The 21950-nt window shown below is 27.5% G+C and overlaps 1 protein-coding gene across 2 annotated transcripts in view; it reads left to right on the top strand.

Annotated features, from left to right (window-relative positions):
• Positions 1 to 21049: 21049 nt before the first annotated feature.
• Positions 21050 to 21950, top strand: part of plx (PTB_TBC1D1_like and TBC domain-containing protein plx) — a 344267-nt gene continuing 343366 nt past the window's right edge. Inside the window, exon 1 of one of the 2 annotated variants that reach the window (XM_075368468.1) lies at positions 21050 to 21468. In XM_075368468.1, the coding sequence (XP_075224583.1) occupies positions 21355 to 21468 (114 nt within the window). In that variant the 5' untranslated portion in view covers positions 21050 to 21354. The remainder of the gene's footprint in view (positions 21469 to 21950) is intronic. The other variant, XM_075368467.1, reaches the window with a different exon arrangement.

The following is a 21950-nucleotide window of genomic DNA, read 5'->3' as shown; positions in this document are numbered from 1 at the left end:
CTTAGCTTTACAACAACAAGAAGTTGTTATATCTTGTATAAATTATATGTCAGCACTGCAAAAACAATCAAGCATGCTTTTAATACCACATGTCATAAAAATGTCAGTATGAAAAATACTTGATTTAAATTTAAATCTAGAACACATTATGATTTAAAGTTCATAATAAAACAAAAGCACATCAGTTTTATGTCAAACAACTGAATTTAATATACATATTTTCCTTAAGCTTTTGTTTAGTACATTAAAAACTAGTGAATCTCAGAGGCCCGAAGCAGAACTTGCTTTGACCGAGATTCAAGTCATTAACCCTTCTACCTAAGAATACCAATATTTCTTTACAAGGTTTAATAAATTCTGTTGAAATATAATAACCTCCTTTCAAGTTGGAAATGGATTAAAGAAACAGTACAGCAATATTAAGCTTTTGGTTTTACATCCAGTTTTATATTTTCCCAACCTTTCTTTACAAAGAAAGAGAATGAATATTCACTTCTCTTTTTGGCAATTTTCCAAGTTAAAAAACATATTTTAAGTGTAATTTCTGTCACAAATTTTGCATAGAAAATTTAGTTTCAGTAAATGGTTATATGGTAAACTGGATAAATTCCACTTTAAGTAAGGTTAAAATTAATATTTTCCAGAAAATAGGTAAACAAAAATTTCATAAGTCTAATTAATTATTTATTGACTTTTTTTAATCTTTTATATATTAACTGTACCATTATTTTTATACTTGACCTTTTAATATACTAATGTTAAAATGAATTCAAGTTAATAACTATACAAGAGAATTACTTTTTTCAATTGATTTAAGTACTTGTTCTACTTCTACTTTGTTCACTTGGTATAAGTGAACATGTTCCCTCCCCCTATCACAGTCAAATGTTAAGAGTTGAAAATGTTAATTTGTTTGCTTCATGAGCTGTGAAATACAAAAATTTGTTTAGAATAGGAAACACAACAGCAGTTTAGAAATGAGAATAGTGTCATGGTTGATGTTTGTAGTACAAAGTATCTCTTAGGATCCATCCTAGAATTTTTTTGATGTAATAGGTAACTTGTAGCTACTTGAAAAATAAGTAGAAAATATATCTAATTTCTTCTGAAGTTCCTTTCTAAAGGTAGATTTGAAATATTACATTATAGTTCATTATAGAATGTTATATGTTTAAAAAATAGTCACTATATATGTTAAATGCCAAAATGAAAAAGATCACCTTGACATGATAAACAAGTCATTCCTGAAATTGGTTTAGCCATTATCAAGACAAATACTGCATATCAGGTTAACTAAAGAAGTGAAGAGTGAAGAGATTCCTGTTCCATTTTTCAATGAGTAAAATATATTGTTATTATACATCAATATGCCAAGCTTACCAATATGCAAGACATTTAGCTTCTCTACAAGTAATATTTTACTGTTCTTCACAAGAACTGGCTTTATAGTAAATATTATTACAAAGTTGCAAATCTCTGAATATTTTCTCTCTAAGAGAGTACAAAAAGTACAAGTTGACCTTATTTATTAATTATTTGTAGGCCTTAATTATTTAAGGGAATACATATATCATTACTTTGTTTTTATTTGTGTGTGTGTGTGTGTGTGGGGGGGGTGGGTGTGGGTGTGGGTGTGGGTGTGGGTGTGGGTGTGGGTGTGGGTGTGGGTGTGGGTGTGGGTGTGGGTGTGGGTGTGGGTGTGTGTGTGTGTGTGTGTGTGTGTGTGTGCGTGTGTGTGTGTGTATGTGTGTCTGTGTGGCTATACTGGTCAAGATAAAGCAATTAATTTTTTAATTCAATAATTTTAAGCTCTATTTGTATCTTTATCATAAAATAATTCCTTTTATTGAAAAACAATAAACCAAATTATGATTTTTTTTTACATTTTAATGTAAAAATATTTATTTCTAATTTTATAACACATAGTTAAATAAATACTTACAAAAAAATGATTATTTGTATACTTGTGGAGAACATAATGAAAGTTGAACAGTGGGATTATTGTTTTGCGTTCTTGTTCTTTTCCAAACAAATACAATAACTAAAAGTACAGCAAGAGAATACAGAATGACTTTTAGACGATATTTCAACCATTCATGACCTATGCTTGACACCTACTTGTATGGTAATTCAACTACTTGCTATTCTGTTTGTTTGATAATTGTATGGTCTTACTGTAATGCATCTAAGGATTTTCCCAGATTTGTAATTTCTTCAAAAGTATTTATTTTCTCTTCATCTATGTGCAATTCAAGTTTTCCTACAGTATGAGCTATTACTTTTAATTTGTTTCAAGTAACATAGTTCCTACTCTGCTTTTTAAGTTTCTAACAGTTAACCATTTGAAAATTTGAATTTGGAAAAGATTTTTTTCATTTTGGAGTTCCCATACTCAAGGGGAAGCATTCAGGTAAAATTAATTTTTAAAAAAATAATCCCTAATGGGTGATAAAAAATCTTAAAGGAACTTTTTGAAATTTTTTAAAACGTACAAAGCTCAGCCATAATTCTAAAAAAACAAAGTTTAATTTTTTAGGAAGAGAAGAGAAATTTTTGGCTACTTTTTTTCAAGAAATACTACAGAGTAAGGGGTATCAAAAAATTAAGATTTTTACATTTCAAATTCAGTGGGATTTCAAAATCAACTTGTGAGATGGATTTATATTTAAAATAATTTTTTTTTAATGGAAAAAATATTTTTTGTTACTACAGATCATTGGAATGGGATGGGCAAAAGATTTTTATAGTAGTTTGAAGGGCTATCAATGTAGAAAATGTAGATGCAAAACAATTCCTTTTCTGAAACAAGATATTACTAAAAAAAGAAAAATATATAGTCATTTTTAGGGGAGATGATGAATATTAAATAAAGATTTTTGGTAATTTGTGATCTCAATAAAAAAAACTTCAACTTTTGTAAGAATTTTTTTCTAAAGTGCCCTAGTAAAAACGTGAAATTTTATTTTGGCCAAAGCACCTCCACTCATTTTTCCAGTTTTTATAAGAATGTAATACATTCTTTCCCCCCCCCCCCCCAAAGTAGTACCTGTGTAACAAGTTTGAAGAAAATTGGTCAGTGGGGTCCAGAGTTACCAAAACAGCCCAACATACATGCACAAACGTCCATCTGATAGAAATAAATTTTTTGAACTTGGAAACATTGGAATAAAAACCTTTTTCACAAACTATTTACAATCTATTTAAATCTGTTTCTTTTTTCTTAAAAAAGAAAATAAATAAATATCTCCTTAAGGCACAAAACTTAAAAACAATCACCAATTTTTTAGATTTTTTTTTAACAATCTATATGGTACTTTCCTGTTATAGTTATAGCTGCTATTGCAGCATATATTACTATAGCAAGAAAAGTAAAAAGAATGTTTTACATTTAATACTTGCCCTCCTCCACATTAAAGATCAAGCAATATCTAGGTTGTACCAAAAACTTAGAGCATGTGTATAGAAAATATTGTTTCTGTTTTGTCTTCTTTTTATTTTGAAAGTTATTTAAAGTTTATTTTATTCATCAAAAATAGTATAATATCATAGGTGTAGTACACTATCAAGATATCATTTTATACAATTAGTGTGTTAATTATTTAAAAATGAACACAGTTTTAATTTTTTTTAAATGATAAAATTTTTAAGTGCAGAGTTTTTATCAAAAATACAAATAACTTGAGAGAAAAGAAAACTCCTAATATCTATTTCACACATTATAAGCTGTTCAGCTTAAAAGCTATTATTAGTAAAGTAAGTTCAGTATAATGGACAACATGCATAATTGGTTTATTTAAAATTATTTTTATTTGATTTTAATTTGAATTTTTGATTTCTAATTTGATTTTATGCCTTGTCATCATATTTTTACATAAATAAAAATTTTTACAATTTAATTTTTTGTATTTTTAAATATTGTTTTAATTTTTAATTTAAGTGAATAAAAGTTTAGATTCTTAAAATAAAAAGATTAAAGGTTAAAAATTTTAAATAAATGTATGATTTTATGATGTTTGTAATGTAATTTGAGATGAATAAATGAATATGTAATGCAGCTGATGATGCAAGTAAATCGGAAAAGCACTTCTGCATATATAGTGGAATAAGGTAGTACCTTATTCCACTTCATCCTACTTTATTTATTCTGTACTTTGGTTGATCTAGTAAAATAAATGTATAAGCTACTCATATCTCACTTTATTTATAATTACTTTTTGAAACAGCAAAAAGCAAAGATACCATCCAATCTTTTGTATAAATGTTTGAATGAACAATAAATATATGATAAACTGAAAACAAAGTTACCTTCCATTACAAATTAAATATAACACACTCACATTCACGCACACCCTACTAATACTCATAACACATACTCATAAAAATATACTTGCTCACAAAATAATACACCGACACAAATACATTGTGGATACTATCTTGTTGACCATGGCAACATAAGGATGTATGAATAATTATTAACAGAATTAAACAAATCCACCACAATTAAACTTTACAGCTGAACACAAATAAATCTTCTTAACCTCACCATCCTAAAATTAATTAATAAATTCACACTTTCAAGGTACACACAAACAACAATGACAGAAACTCATTCATAACACTTCATACTATCCATTGCTACAAAAACTATCTGCTTTTATAGTTATGATTCACAGGCCACTATTATGATAACCTATTGATCAAATATAAAAATTCAACACTATAAATATTTAGTGCTCACAAACAATATAACAAAATTACACTCATTTGATAAAAACAATTATTAACATACTCTTAACACAAAATAAATAAAAATAAAAGCAAAGATAAATGAAACAAAAAGTAACAAATACTCTGGCTAAACAGATAACAAATTTAAATTTGTGAACACAGTGTGGCCTTTAGTAATAAACAAAACAAATCATTACAGACTGAACAAAGTCAGAAAACAAAATGGAGTACATAAACTGAACTATTCCAACTGTTCATATATTTATATTGGCCAGATCAGGGTATATGCAAATCGCTAATCCGCCAACATTGAAAACAATTTTAATAATCTAAATCTAGATAAAAGGACTTCACTTATCACACTTGAACATTATGAAATATATAACAGTATACTAAATAAACACAGACGTGATATAAATTCAATAAATGTTTTACCCAAATTTTGGATACTGACTTTCAAACTTAAGAAATAACATTTAGTAATCTCAGCTCATGTCAGATTGAGAACAGCAGCACCATTCACTAAAGATGACTGAAAAAAATGATTGAAAACAGTTTGATATATGTTTTGAAAATATTATGTACTCAATTCATTTTAAGAGCTACCCTGTTGTAAATAAACTGTGTGGTGTTGCAATAGACTGTCTTGAAATTTACACGTACAAATTATATGTTTTAATGTTTTATGTTTGATATTTTCATTTGGCACCAACTGAATCGTTTATGAATTAATTATATGGCAGCTGTATTTAAAGTTATATCACTATTGATAAAAACATAGTAGATGATAAAGTATTATATAAATACTGTTGAGTACTAACAAGCCGAGTCACCCAGTACAGTACTGAAAACAATCCACCACAATTAAAATCGCACACACTGCAGTAAAATCTCATTATTACAAATAACAGCTAGGCTAGCTCTTAGGCTGAACACAGAATAACTACTAAATTAAATTTGATTTGTTAAAAAATTTACAATTTTAAATAAACATTTTCATTAAAATTTGTTAATTAATTGTAAAAGTTTAAAATCCTGTAGAAAAAAAATATATTAAGACTCCTATTGACTAACATTTAACTACAGTTTAATTTTAATAAAATTTAAAACATATTATTTTACAAAAATAAAATATTTGTTACAATATTTAATTTATTATAAAAATTGTTCGCAGTAAAATTGATCAATAACATCACTAAGCTAAACAAAACAGAAGTAAATATGATAATTTATTATTTTTTTAAATTTAATATCTGTAACTACAACTTAATAAAGAATCTTCTTTTAACAGTTTTATACATTTTAACTATGCTTCCAATTGTCACCTACAGGTAGCAGAAGCAGTAACTAACAGGCAGTTGATGTTAGTTGACAATTCTTTTAAACAAGTTTATTTTTTAATCGTTGTCCTTATAAATCAACCAAACAAAATAAATGTAAACTTATAATTTGCTTGAAATAATAATTCAACAAAAATTTACTATTTTTTGTAAAACTTATATCTTAAGAGAGAAATTTATATTTGCCACCAATAATTCTACTACTTGAACTGATTTTGGTCTTATGTTTATTCTATTAAACTTTGGCTATTTTAACAAAAGTAATGTAATGTATCTTATTCTAATTTTAAGTTTCCTATTATTTTAAGATACAGGTACAACTCTTTGTTTAATTTTTCCCCCCTTAGATCGCATTTTAAAGAACATACAATGCTGAAAAAAATTAAAAACTATTTTCCATTACTTTTAAGATAAAAATTTCATGAAATTTTAACCATAATTTCTTTTTCTCTCTTAGAGATAACCAATTTTAATTAGTTCATTACATCCAACTTGACACTGATATAAATTTATAAAACCTGTTGATGATTGAATAAATTTGGAAAATTAGTTTTATATAAACTGAACGCTTAAATTTAATTGAATGAAAAATTATAAAAATTCTAAATTTGAAATGCTATCAGAACTTATATCCATATCTTACAGGACCAGTCACCAACATTTTTAAATACTTTAAATTTCTTCCCCAAAATAAAACTGGTTCTGTTATTCATGTTTCGATAAACTGCAGACGTAGGATTGACCAATCATTATAAACTCCATTGCACAAAATAAACATTAAATTTCCATCCCACACTGATGAACTAGTTTGTTGGCTAGTGTTCCAGCAATATTTTGTTATACTTAAGTAGTATAAAATCATTTTAAGTACATAAAGTTGAAATACTGACATTATATGAATTTTTTTTTGTATTTTTCCTATCTTATCACATTATTTTTAAACTAAACAAATACAATTTTTTTTGAAAAAGAAATAATAAAAATATTCAACTTAATATGAGAAAATAAAAACATGGAAGACTCACATTAAAACATTGTAACTTCAAAATGAATGTATTTAGTACACATATTTAAACTCAATATATTTTTTTTTTTTTATTTAAAATTTTACATATATATTAACAATAAATAATGTTTGTAAGATAAATTTTGAATAAAAGTCTATAATCACAATTAGTGCATAGCAGTTACCTTTCTATTTCTTTGTCCTTGTTCTGTCTTTTTCCTGTCAGAGCATAACATGTAGTATCTTCATTTTTGAATGAGTTGGTATCATCTACTTAGCTCTCAGGTTCAGACATGTTAGACATTGAGCAAAATCATTAGGTCATACATAACATTAAAAAATCAACTCATTGATAAAATTAGGGACACAAGCATTTTTTTTTTGCAATTGCAGGCTAACATCCAATTACATTCACTTATGAGAGATAAATTTATATAGCATTTGAAAAATGCCAAGCCTGACTGAGACTAAATCCAGAATATTTGAACATAAACAATACCAATAAACCTTTACATCATATAAATCTGCGCTTCTATTCTTTAACGTAATCAATATGTACAATAATTTACCTACAAAAGACATCAACATACTACAAGAACTGCTAAAAATCAACACATAATTAAGATTATAACCTTAAAATAAAAAAATAAATCTCAAGAATAAAGTTGAGAGTATTAACCATAATAACAATTGCCACACTCAACCAATCTTGCCAATGGGTTCATTCATCTGTAATCTCCTAAATGTTATATTCAATAGATTTTTCATGTAACTCAGCACAATACTTCAGCTTATGAGAAAGATCCTTATTATGCTTCCATTGCCAGTTTTAATAAATTACCAACCCATTTAAAAATTCTCTCCAACTAAATTATTGTAAATACAATTAAAACATTTTCTTTTACAGAAACAATATTATTTTGAAAAACAAATTTTTAAATCATACCAGTTAAAAGATTAAAAAAAAACTGAATTTTGTGAATCCAGCATGCACATAATTATGTGCTAATATAATTGTCCCTCTGAATCTGTACAAGGCTACACTTCAGTTACATGTCACACATATTGCCTTCATCTCATTGTCTGTCGGTGGTGGGGGAGGGGGGTTGCTTATTGTTCACTAGTAACTGCCTGTACTAGGACTTGAACGCTGGAACTACTTCCAAATCAGCTGATCTGGGAAGATGCGTTCACCAACAGATGAACAGATTGCAACATATATGAGATTTTACATTAGGAAAAATAATAATAATTTTCATTAATGCTTTCTAAATTGTGAAATATTTAGTAATTAATTTTAATAAATATCTTATTTGTTTATATTTTAAATAATTAATATAGACTTTAATCACATCTATCTTTTATTTAGTTTTTTCAGTTTCCCTTGATTCATCTAGACAAATACTAAAGCAGTTCCGTTTTTTGTACATAAGTATCATATTCCTGATATAATCTATATAATGTATCATGTATTGATTAGAATAATGATCAGAATAAAAGATTTATTTATTTATAACCAGATCAATGCATTTTTTTATTTTTAGTATTCTTAGGTTATTATGCTTGTGCTACTGTATGGTTTGTTGTAAGATTTCTGTGTATTTTATTAGTTTCTGAAAACAACACATTAACCTTGGCAATTTTTTTGTAAATATTGGTTGATGTCTGTTATATTGCATAATATCTGTTTTTATTAATAATTTTATATCTGTTCTTTTATATATTAATTCTTTTAATTTATATATTATTCTTTTATATATTAATTTCTAATATCTGTTTTTTATTAATAATTTTTATTTATTTTCTTTTTTTTTGTACTTTATTTAATATGTTTTCAATAATTGTGGGTGGGTAATCCATGCTAGATACCTTATGGAGCTTAATTTCTCCAGATGTCAGGTGATAAGTAGTTGTTTTATTATTAAATAGTTATTTATATATGAGCTGTTCTGATAGATAACAACTTATCAATTGACACATATTCAATTAAACTTTACAATTATGTCCTTCGATGTAACCAATCTCTATATGGACACACCTGTAAAAGAAACCTTGTTTTATTATTAGAACCTCTGACAAACAACAACACTGAATTACAGACTAATAACTAAACTCATAATTTTAATAAAAACAATGTCAGGTAAAAATCATTTGACATAACATAATAAATATTACACTGAAGTAGGGTTACCAGTTGGTTTCACTTATTTCTAACATCCTGGTTTAAACATTTGTACACCATTTCAAAAATACTGTTGTCCTTGATAAGTGAAAAATAAATAAATCTTTATTCTGATTAAAAAATAGTACAGGAATACATTTATACACAGATCGTATCAATATAACATAAATTATAAATATAAAAACAAATTATAAGATAAAAAACAGGTGGGTTTAAAATCCATATTAACTATTAAAATTAAAAAAATTAATTAATATTAAAGTAAATTCATTAAATATTTTTTTTTTTTTGTCTTCAGTCATTTGACTGGTTTGATGCAGCTCTCCAAGATTCCCTACCTAGTGCTAGTCGTTTCATTTCAGTATACCCTCTACATCCTACATCCCTAACAATTTGTTTTACATACTCCAAACGTGGCCTGCCTACACAATTTTTTCCTTCTACCTGTCCTTCCACTATTAAAGCGACTATTCCAGGATGCCTTAGTATGTGGCCTATAAGTCTGTCTCTTCTTTTAACTATATTTTTCCAAATGCTTCTTTCTTCATCTATTTGCCGCAATACCTCTTCATTTGTCACTTTATCCACCCATCTGATTTTTAACATACTCCTATAGCACCACATTTCAAAAGCTTCTAATCTTTTCTTCTCAGATACTCCGATCGTCCAAGTTTCACTTCCATATAAAACGACACTCCAAACATACACTTTCAAAAATCTTTTCCTGACATTTAAATTAATTTTTGATGTAAACAAATTATATTTCTTACTGAAGGCTCGTTTAGCTTGTGCTATTCGGCATTTTATATCGCTAAATTAAATATATTTTCATTAAATATATAAAACATTAATTTTTGAGAAATCAAATAATTCATCAACATATTGACCACTGTGCAAATTAAATTTTAAAAAATATTACAACTTAACCACCAAAACACAGTAATAGAGAAACCTAAAAAACTAATACCAATAGTTAAATTTTGCGGGATCCGTCTGTACTTACATATGTATCTTGCATAACCCAAAACGACTGACTGTAGGATGTTTAAATTTTGGATTTAGGATTGTTGTTACACCTACGAGTCGGAGCGTGGAATGTTAGAAGCTTAAAAAAAGTTGGTAGGCTAGAAAATTTAAAAAGGGAAATAAATAGGATAAATGTGGATGTAGTAGGAATTAGTGAGGTTCGGTGGGAAGCGGAAGGCGACTTTTGGTCAGGTGATTTTAGAGTAATTAACTCAGCTTCAAATAATGGGCAGGCAGGAGTAGGTTTCATAATGAACAAGAAGATAGGGAAGAGAGTAGAGTATTTTAAAACACATAGCGATAAAATCATTGTAATAAGGATAAAATCAAAACCTAAACCGACAACGATTGTTAACGTCTATATGCCTTCAAGCGCCCATGATAATGATGAGGTAGAGTGTGTATACGAAGAGATTGATGAAGCAATTAAACACGTAAAAGGAGATGAAAATTTAATAATAGTTGGAGATTGGAATGCAAGCATTGGAAAAGGCAAGGAAGAAAATATAGTGGGTGAATGCAGGCTGGGCAAAAGGAATGAAAGAGGGGACCGACTTATAGAGTTTTGCACGAAGTATAATTTAGTAATTGCCAACACCCAATTTAAAAATCATAATAGAAGAATATACACTTGGAAAAAGCCAGGCGATACTGCAAGGTATCAGATAGATTGTATCATGGTTAAGCAAAGATTTAGAAATCAACTCGTCGACTGCAAAACTTACCCTGGAGCAGACATTGATAGCGACCATAATTTGGTGATAATGAAATGTAGATTGGGGTTTAAAAACCTGAAGAAAAGGTGTCAGATGAATCGGTGGAATTTAGAGAAGCTTGAGGAAGAGGAGGTAAAGAAGATTTTTGAGGAGGACATCGCAAGAGGTCTGAGTAAAAAAGATAAGGTAGAAAATGTAGAAGAAGAATGGGAGAATGTTAAAAAGGAAATTCATAAATCAGCAGAAGGAAACTGAGGTGGAATAAAGAGAACTGGTAGAAAACCTTGGGTTTCAGACGATATATTGCAGCTGATGGATGAATGTAGAAAATATAAGAATGCTAGTGATGAAGAAAGTAAAAGGAACTATCGGCAATTAAGAAATGCTATAAACAGGAAGTGCAAACTGGCGAAAGAAGAGTGGATTAAAGAAAAGTGTTCAGAAGTGGAAAGAGAAATGAACATTAGTAAAATAGACGGAGCATACAGGAGAGTTAAGAAAAATTTTGTGGTACATAAATTAAAATCTAATAATGTGTTAAACAATGATGGTACACCAATATATAATAAGAAAGGTAAAGTCGATAGATGGGTGGAATATATTGAAGAGTTATACGGAGGAAATGAATTAGAAAATGGAGTTATAGAGGAAGAAGAGGAAGTTGAGGAGGATGAAATGGGAGAAACAATACTGAGATCTGAATTTAAGAGAGCATTAAAAGTTTTAAATGGCAGAAACGCTCCTGGAATAGACGGAATACCTGTAGAATTACTGCGCAGTGCAGGTGAGGAAGCGATTGATATATTATACAAACTGGTGTGTAATATTTATGAAAAAGGGGAATTTCCGTCAGACTTCAAAAAAAGTGTTATAGTCATGATACCAAAGAAAGCAGGGGCAGATAAATATGAAGAATACAGAACAATTAGTTTAACTAGTCATGCATCAAAAATCATAACTAGAATTCTATACAGAAGAATTAAGAGGGGAGTGGAAGAAGTGTTAGGAGAAGACCAATTTGGTTTCAGGAAAAGTATAGGGACAAGGGAAGCAATTTTAGGCCTCAGATTAATAGTAGAAGGAAGATTAAAGAAAAACAAACCAACATACTTGGCGTTTATAGATCTAGAAAAGGCATTCGATAACGTAGACAATCGGAGTATCTAAGAAAAAATTAGAAGCTTTTGAAATGTGGTGCTATAGGAGAATGTTAAAAATCAGATGGGTGGATAAAGTGACAAATGAAGAGGTATTGCGGCAAATAGATGAAGAAAGAAGCCACATACTAAGGCATCCTGGAATAGTCGCTTTGATATTGGAAGGACAGGTAGAAGGAAAAAATTGTGTAGGCAGGCCACGTTTGGAATATGTAAAACAAATTGTTAGGGATGTAGGATGTAGGGGGTATACCGAAATGAAACGACTAGCACTAGTTAGGGAATCTTGGAGAGCTGCAATATATATATATATATATATATATAAAATATACCTATAGTATTATATATCGGGATAGAATAAATAAACATCCCGGTAGTAATTTAATTTATTTAACTAATATATAAAGAGTTATTCACGAAAAATGTAATAAATATTTTACGACATGTTGTATACGTGAAATAAAAAAATGTTTATATCATATAAACATAAGTTTGGGAATTCTTTTGTTAAAGAGTGTCAGCTGGCAAAAGATTTCTTCGTGAATTCTGCATCTTGGGTAAAATTAATCCAGTTTCATTCCCATTATTTTTAAATTTTGTTCACAAATAATTTTTGATTTTATAAACAGAGATAGATTAGATATAAATAGCAAGGATATTTTTCAAACAAAGAACAAATTCAGTATTTTTTTTTTGTAGAATTTTATTTTTTAAATAATTAATCAAGGGTGTAGTACCATTTTGGATCACAGCACCACAATCTACATAGGTTACTGAGTAATTAAAATTTTTTTCATAATTTTATCGTGTATATTGTTATTTCTGTGGCATTTCTACCAAACATCTACTTTTTCTGAAAAACGTGCTTGAAGCTTTTAACTAGTACTTACAAAATAGGCTTGAAGCCGTCACGGTTAAGTATAACTTTGTATTTAATTAGTCATTTAATCTTAAAATATTTATAAAATAACTATTTTAAAATTTGCAAAAATAAAAATTTATTAGGTATATTTTAATGATTTTGAAAACACTAATATCATCATCATAGTTTTAATATAATTTTGTACAAGAAATTACAGAAATAGTTGTGTAGTTGTTTATAATTAACATTAACTGTTTTTTTATTTTAATACACTTTGAATGATAGTTTATAAATATATCAAAAAAGTGATAGTCCAACCATGATTTTCTTCGTAACCTCTTAATAGAAGCATGAATATCTTTTTATCGTATTCATAATTTATAAAAACGAGATGAATCAATCTTTTTCCAAAATAATTGGGTAACATTTCCTTTCTTCTTTCTTCTTATAATGTATATTATATATAGTTTATAGATAGGTCATTTTGTTAATTTTTATTCAGACTTTATCAAATTGGCCGATATATGGCATGTTTTAATTTGGCGTACGTAATCATTAACCAATTATCAGTTAATAATAACCGAAGCAATTTGTTTTATCCTTCATCTTAATATCTTCAAAACTAACAAAAAATTGAGATGGGGGCCCACCACCCCACCTCACTTAATCCCACCCCACCATTGTTGTTATGGTTCAACCATGTTTACTCTTATTATTTTTTTAAGTTATCTAACTTTTATATAAATACCTTTTATTATTATTCCTTATTTAATTTCTTTGTTGTTATCTTTAACGATTCTTGGTTTTCTTGAGTTTATTTAATTTCGATTAGGATTTCTTTTTGTTGATGGTATTCCCTTACACTTCAAATTGGAGTGGATCTTTTGGTGTTATTTCAAGTCTCTCTTTATCTGTTAACTTTTTCTTTTGGATTTCTTTTTTTTCTTCTATATATTTCTTTTGATGTAGCTTTTATATAATCTCTATCGAGCAGCAGAGATTCAATGCGTGTAATTCTATCAGAAATTCTAATAGAACTGAATTAAAAATTAAATAACAGTTGCTTAGAAACTGTCAAAACAATGCATAAATATAAATTATCTATATAAATAAAAATGTAAATGTTTGTTTGTTCACACACACACACACACACACACACACACACACACACACACAAACACACACACACACACGCGCGCGCGCGCGCACACGCACGCACGCATGCACACGCACACTCACACACACATCCACACACACACACACACACACACACACACACACACACACACACAAAGTAAGTGTGTGTGTATGAGAAATTGAATAAAATATATTCCAGAACTGTATTTTAAGTAATTTTATAGAAATATGTATTTAGTCATAAGATTGGGATCGAAAAACAAACTTATCAATAACTCATCAACTGACAAATTTTAATAATTATCATCTGGCCTCTAAGATAATCTAACTTAACACACCTCTGGACTACTCTGGATTGTGGGCCACTTGAATTCATCAATGTATCAGCTTAAGTGTAACACAAGTGAAATGTTAGATTCAAAATGCGGTGTAACTAACACAAAACAAACCGAAATACGGAAAGCTACAAAAAATATTGTTCGTCGGATAGAGTGCAAAAAAGGCAAAACAAACAATTCACATAAACAAGTCAGAGAACGGTTCATTAGCGAGTTTCACGAAACATTTTGCTCCCTCTGTGAACTTAAACTGTATTAAAATTCTAGGGGTATAAATCGAGGGGTAAGTTGAGTGCTCTCTTACGGTTTTTTTCTAAAAAAAAATGATCGCAAGTGGTCACAGACCTCTAATTTACTTAGGTTTTAAGAAAAATGGAATAAACCAAGAAAACCTTTTCTCGGAAAATATACTTTTAAGGTTTGAAATAAAATAAATTTGTTAATTTCCAAATAAACAAGAATTTTTAATTAACTAATAGAGATATTAAATTTGAGATAATTTAAATAAATTTTCACTTTTGAAATGTGGTGCTATAGGAGAATAGGGTATACTGAAATGAAACGACTAGCACTAGATAGGGTATCTTGGAGAACTGCATCAAACCAGTGAAATGACTGAAGACAAAAAAATAAAAAGTAACATCTAATTGTGCACCTTCCCTTTTGATTGCAATCGACTATACCAAAAGTGTCCAAAAAAAGCCCAGAATCAAAAAAGTTTTGGATTTTGAACTTTTTCCTAACTGCAGCAATAAGCCCTCATTGAGAGCTTTCTAAAGATATATCATAAGTGGTACTTATTTTCATTGGTTCCAGAGCTATACCCAAATAAAATTTGAATTAATGAAATGTTTGGATCTCAGGGGAAGGCACTTCGGTTCAAATCAGACTTTATCTCCTTTTTTTTAACTTTCTTTTGTTTAATTTAAATATATTGATTTATTAATATTATATTATATTATTAATATTTTTATTAAGATATTTTTATGATGAATAATAATTTAATAATAAAAAAAATAAAAATGAAAAAACACAGAAGTTTTTAATGAAATAAAATTTTATGTACTTTCGAATTTAAAAAAATGTATAAATGTAATTTAATAGGTGTACAAGGAATTCATGTGTTGTCCACATAAGATGTTTTGTTATTTGTTTGATGTAATTATATAATTTGCACCGACTGATGATGTGGGATCTCACGAAAGTCAACTATTGGTATTAGTTTTTTTTAGGTTTTTCCGTTACTGTGTTTTGATGGTTATTATTTTTAAAAAAATACTATAAATAATTTACAATTCTAAAGTCCTTGAGAAAATTATTTTGAACACATATTTCTGTACTTGTTGAACAGGTTGCAGATAAATATACTTTGTTTTTTAATATTATTTAAAAATTCAACAATAAATAATATTCTTTCCATAAAAGAAAATCTATTAAGTTTACTTTAGATAAAAGGACTGGAAGAGAATTGTAAAGTCCTTTCTCGAAAGCTAGAGTTTTATCATATGAAAAAAGCTTTATGATCTCGTATTCTAACGGCGGATATTATTTTTTAAGAATATGCAACTATTCTTTTTAGAACAGATGGCACATTCATAAATATAAACATATGGATAAGTTAATGTATTTAATTTTCTAAATATAGATCTATACGATTTATGCCTGTGGGGTCTAGATAATGATCTGAAGCCCATTTTTGTATCTTAAAAACTTGTTTTTGAGTGAATCCCAAAAGATGGTATTATACTTTAAATGAAAATATATGTAAACATAATATTTATTAATGATGACAAGCTATTATTTTATTAAGACACCTCAGAGCATAACAGTACAGTTTGATTTTGTTGCAAACGAAATCAGTTTGATCATCCCACAAGAACTTGTAGTTTAATAAAACACCCAGAAATTTTGCTTTGTGGTCAGTAAAACTAATATTATCATTAATGGGAATTCTATCCACATGACCAACAATGTTATGTCCAAGACAAAACACAATGTAATAGTTTTATCCGTATTTAAAGTTAGAAGATTACAATCCATCCAGTAAATAATTTAAAAACTATATATGATAGCAAATATGAGAAATTTAGATTCATTATGATTACAGAAACTCTAGAGTATGATAAATTTAAACAATTTACTTATCGGCTTTCAAAGAATCATCAATTTTTTAAATATAAAATAACTTATTTTACATTATATTTTTTAAATATATTGAACCGTGTTTAAAAAATATCCTTTTGGAGCTAACTATACAGTTTCATTGTTAGTGGTTACAGATTATGCTACTAATTGTAACAATATTGCTACTTGAAAGAAAATTTTTTAAATTGCATTTTAAATAAATTTGTAAAAAAATGTTTCTATTTGATTTGGTTTGATAATTGCATTACCATTTTCACCAAAAATAGCAATGGGAGCATAATAAGATTCATTCTCATATTGAGTTCAATTATTTGAAAGTATGTTCTGTTGTTTGTTTGATAAACATGATATTTTTATTTTTTTAAATATACGTGACTATTTTTTTTTTAACAAAGATATTGCACATTCATAAATATAAATACAAGGATAAGTTAACATTTTTAAACAGAGTAATTAATTAGTAACAGGTAATTGGTAATTAATTATTAATTTATTAATTAATTAATTATTATTATATTCCTGCAATGAATAGATTGAAATGTATGTAGAACATGTACCAGTACTGCCTTCAACAGAATAAACTTTTACAAATCACCTGAGAGGAATGAGACATGTACAAAGACATTAATTACAAATGCAAATTTTACATATGCACCTAAACACCATGATCAACAACATACTGAAACGATATACAATTTATACACCAACTAAATATGACAAAAAACTATAAGTGTACAAAAACAAAAGGTCAATAGGCTATTCAACCACATACTTAACAACTTCTTAAACACTACAAGACAGGACTATTAACAGCAGTGACATCTGCAGCAATTTTAACAAAAACACTATATAAATAAATACCCTCAAAAAGATCTGAGTAAATTTTTTTTGGCAAATCTTCAGGTCCAAGTTCTGTATAGTCCAGTTAATGTTATTGATATCTTTTAAATAAATTAACTTATGGTATACATATTCACATTTTGCTACTATAATTGTGCACTGCTTATTTAATTTTATTTAAATGACTGCCCAACATATTACTAAACTACTAAAATGGAAAAATTTGAAAATTCCAAAATATAATTAAACTTATAGCCTGTTGTGAAGCTTTATAATCTGAAAAAAGGTATGAGCTATTTATCACAACACAGGTAATGTTGCCTATTATATAACTATTTTAAGTTATGTAAAGAGAAATTCTGCAATTAAAACTCTGTTATTAAAATTTTGTATAATTACTTTAGATTATCAGTAGGAATTAAACTTTCCTATACATGAATTTTATTTTAATTTTAACATTACTCTACTTCTGATGGCAATAATTAGAAACATATTATTAAAATAAATATATTTTTTAAATTATCAATTTACTTAACTTTAAGTAATTTAAGTAAATTACTTATTTTATCAACCCCAATACTGTTTTCCACAAGTTCATAATGAGTGATTGGAAGGTTTTCCAATCGCTGAAATTTACTTTTTTGTAAGATTAAGTAAAAGGAAAAAGAAAGGCTAAAGGCATTTGAAATGTGAGCGATTAAATGGACAGAAAAAAATTACAAAAATTTACATATGGGATTCATAGTAACTGAATCTCTTCATCTCCTTGATAAATTGTCGCCAAAATTAGATCACATCAGTAAACAGGGCTCAAAAGTTATTGCACACAATTTCATAAAAACCTATTAATTTTACATAAATATAAACTGTAAATGACGATGAAAAAAGTGAAAATGGTTAGTCTTATTACCTATCACCGCTGAATGAAATTGTCCAAATACATAACTAAAGTGACACTAATGAAATGGAATCTCTGTTTAGAACAAGAATGTGACAACAGAAAAAAATAAGAGTTTTTTGCCCTCCTCCTCCATTTATATGGGAGTTTTAAGACCAAATATTATCAGAAAGTATTTTAGTTACCTAAGAAATATTAAATAATGTGAAAAAATTTACTTACCCTTTAAATAAAAATTTGAGTTATGGTATACATAAGACTCATATTTCTCTGTCCCCTTTACCAATTGTGACAAACATTTTATGGCATCCAGTACTCTACATAGATTGTGCCAAATTTAATCTAAACTACTTCATCCAGTCTGGATGTATTAAGCAGAAAACAGGTTAACAAACACACACATACATGTATGTATATCCTTCTAGAATTTTTCAATGCTAAACATGTGTTTTATTTTTGTTTTTTTATAAAATGTCATAGATCAGCAAAATGTCACAAGCAAAATTTGATTCAATTAGCATACTTTCACTGATTACTGTATACAGAAGTATAATTACACTGTAGCTACACAGTGTAATTATACAATCAGGGAAGTAAAAATGATAAAGTAATGATAGAAGTGAATGAGAATAGAAAATTAATTAGAACAGTTTAAAATAGAAAAGCTAGTTAAGCATACTATCAAAAAGAATTGATTAAAACGGTGCTAGAAGGATCAATAGAAAATGCATAGAAAAATGATTGATGATCTAAACAGAAATTGGAATTACCACAAACTAAAAAGTTTAACTGGAAGTAGAAAAGAATCGTAATGAACATTATAGAAGGAACCTGTTTCAAGGAAGATAATCATATGGTGATAATTTTAAGGAGGAATATTATTAGAAAGAAATGCTGAAACGTGAGGTGATTTTATTTAAAACCGATGAGATTTATAAAAATCTTTAAAAAAATAATAAGTAATATTGATTTACAAAGAAACAATTATTCGTTTTGGTTTGCAAGTTAATGTACTTTGAGGATCATAACTATATTAAATAAAAGTGATTTTATAAATTTTATAGAGAACAATGTAAAGTTGCATTTTAGTAAATTTATTTGGTATAGATTACACATAGAATTCAAAATGATGAAATAAATTGTTTTAACTGTTAAAAAATATCACACACTAATATTCAATATGTGACTACCCAAATAGCCTTAAAATTAATCAGCATGTTGAGTTTGAAAAGCACTTCTAACAAAAATAATTTAAGATGACATTAATATTTTTTAAACATAGTTTCTTTTATTCTTCACAAGTGAAAGATTTTAACTATGTTTTGAATTATAATTTATTCCAAATAGAAGTGTATGATGTATAATTCATACATATCAAAATTTAAATGTAAAAATAAATTAATTTCATAATTTAAATTACCAATTTTGAATTAAATTAATCCAACTAGATAACTTGGTGAAAATTACAATGTATACAATTATGCAGTAATATTTTACAACCTTAAATTGATCAACCAATGATCAAATTATAAACTGAAAATGAACTAAATAAAAACAATTTTCATATATTATTCAAACGAATTATTAAAATAATATTTGTGATTTAAATGGAATATTATTTAGATTTTGTCAAGTAATTGTTTATCCAATTATAACCACTTTTTGCATGTTTCTAATTAATATGCATAACATTTATCATATTTTATAAGTATATGCTACTGTTAGTTTCTGTATATATATATATATATATATATATATATATATATATATATACAGAGTTAGTTTTTGAATTAATTTAAATAGTTGTTTTCAGAGTATGAAAAATATCACAAACAATCATTAATATTTTCAAAGCGATTTTATTTTTATAAAGACCTAAATAAACTAAAAATACAAGTTAATGAAATAAATCATTATTATTGTGGTCCATTGTCCTTTAATTAATAATAAATAGATTTATTACATAAAACTTACATGAATGAGGGAAGATTTACCTATAGTCTTTAATACAACTGAATTTTAACTAATATTCTTAACCTCTCGCAAAAATAAACTTTAACCGCCAGTTTTTTTGATTTTTCAAAAGATCGTTAGTTTACTTTTAGCGCATGCGTATTGAGTAAAATATTTAATTTATGCTCGTCTAGCGCTCCAAGCTGTAGTGATGAAAAACAGTGTTGTTGTCGTTAGGATGTGTATAGTGTCGGTTAAGTTGCTTTACAGTATTTGTTATTAGCGGGATTAGTTAATCGTTGACAGAAAAACGTGCGCCAAATAATAACTCTTAATTGAAAGCTTGTATTATTTATACGGCTGTATTTGTTTTCATATATACTTAATACGCACAATAGTATTATATACGTAGTTATCACGATTGAAAAGTTTAATTTAATGTGTCTTTACCTAAATTTTAAGATAACCCTATTTTTTTAGAGGTAAAATATAAAACATCCATGGTGTGTATATCGTAGCCGAAATAATGATTTAAAAGTATTTATTATGTATAATATAACCTCAGTTATATATGAGCAATTTTATTGGATCAAACATGTTTAGTGATTTATCAAATGTTTCTCTTTGCTTTTTAAAATAATTCAAAAAGTTAACGGCATTTTATTGTAAACAAAACTTTAAATACGGTTTACCCTAACTGCCATAAACAAAATATTATTAGGCGTTGTATGTGTGTTCGAGTTTTGTTAGATCTGTTAATGAGTTTGAATTTTTATTCAGCACCTAATGGTAAACGTGAATTATCACTGGCAACTATTATATCAATCAGAGTATCACAGTAAACATATGCCATGCTTTTTATTGTTTTAGAAATATTTTAATTAATTTTTGTATTTGATATCAGTGCTAACTTTTAAATATTCCTTAAATGAAAGTATTAGAATACAAATTATTATTTTTGTGACAGACACATTTTTAGTGTAAACTTTGTTTTGTAATGAGTCAGTGATAAGTGAAATCTCAAAAATGAAGTGGTACAGTGTTCGGTATTTGGGGTTTGCCACTGCTGACAGACGATTTTCGAATGCCATGATACCATGGGTAATTGCTGAAATTAGAAAAGGCGGATCAAATCAAAAGGTAAACAGAATATTTTTAATCAGTTCTAATAATGTTTCAAAATGATGTCTGGTTAAAATGATTAGAAGAAAAATTTTGATGCAAACAAAAACAAATTACAGTTTTCGGAGTACCAAACTCGCTTGAGATGAATTTTTTCTGAAATTTCAAAATTTATAAGATCCTTTAATTATTTGACGTGATATCTGCCCTTATGATAAATCTTAAATCTTACTTATGTGATTAAATATTCATATTTGGATTTATTAACAGGGGCAGTCAATAGAAAAAATTAATCGATGTATTATTTTTATACAGACAGAATAAACTTACAGTGGACTGGATGTGATCATTATTTAACTATGAATTTATGACTTAGAATTTTGTTAAATCCTACAATTTAGTTTGTTGATTTTGAAAGTCTTGAATTCTGTTACAAAGGATTTGCCATTTCATCTTCATTATCATTCATGTAATAGCATCTCAAAGGTTGTAATACTAAC

This window comes from Lycorma delicatula, chromosome 6, assembly GCF_047948215.1.
Source record: "Lycorma delicatula isolate Av1 chromosome 6, ASM4794821v1, whole genome shotgun sequence".
Classification (NCBI taxonomy): Eukaryota; Metazoa; Arthropoda; class Insecta; order Hemiptera; family Fulgoridae; genus Lycorma; species Lycorma delicatula.
The sequence above is the reverse complement of the archived record's forward strand: the minus strand, read 5'-3'. Positions and strand labels throughout refer to the sequence as shown.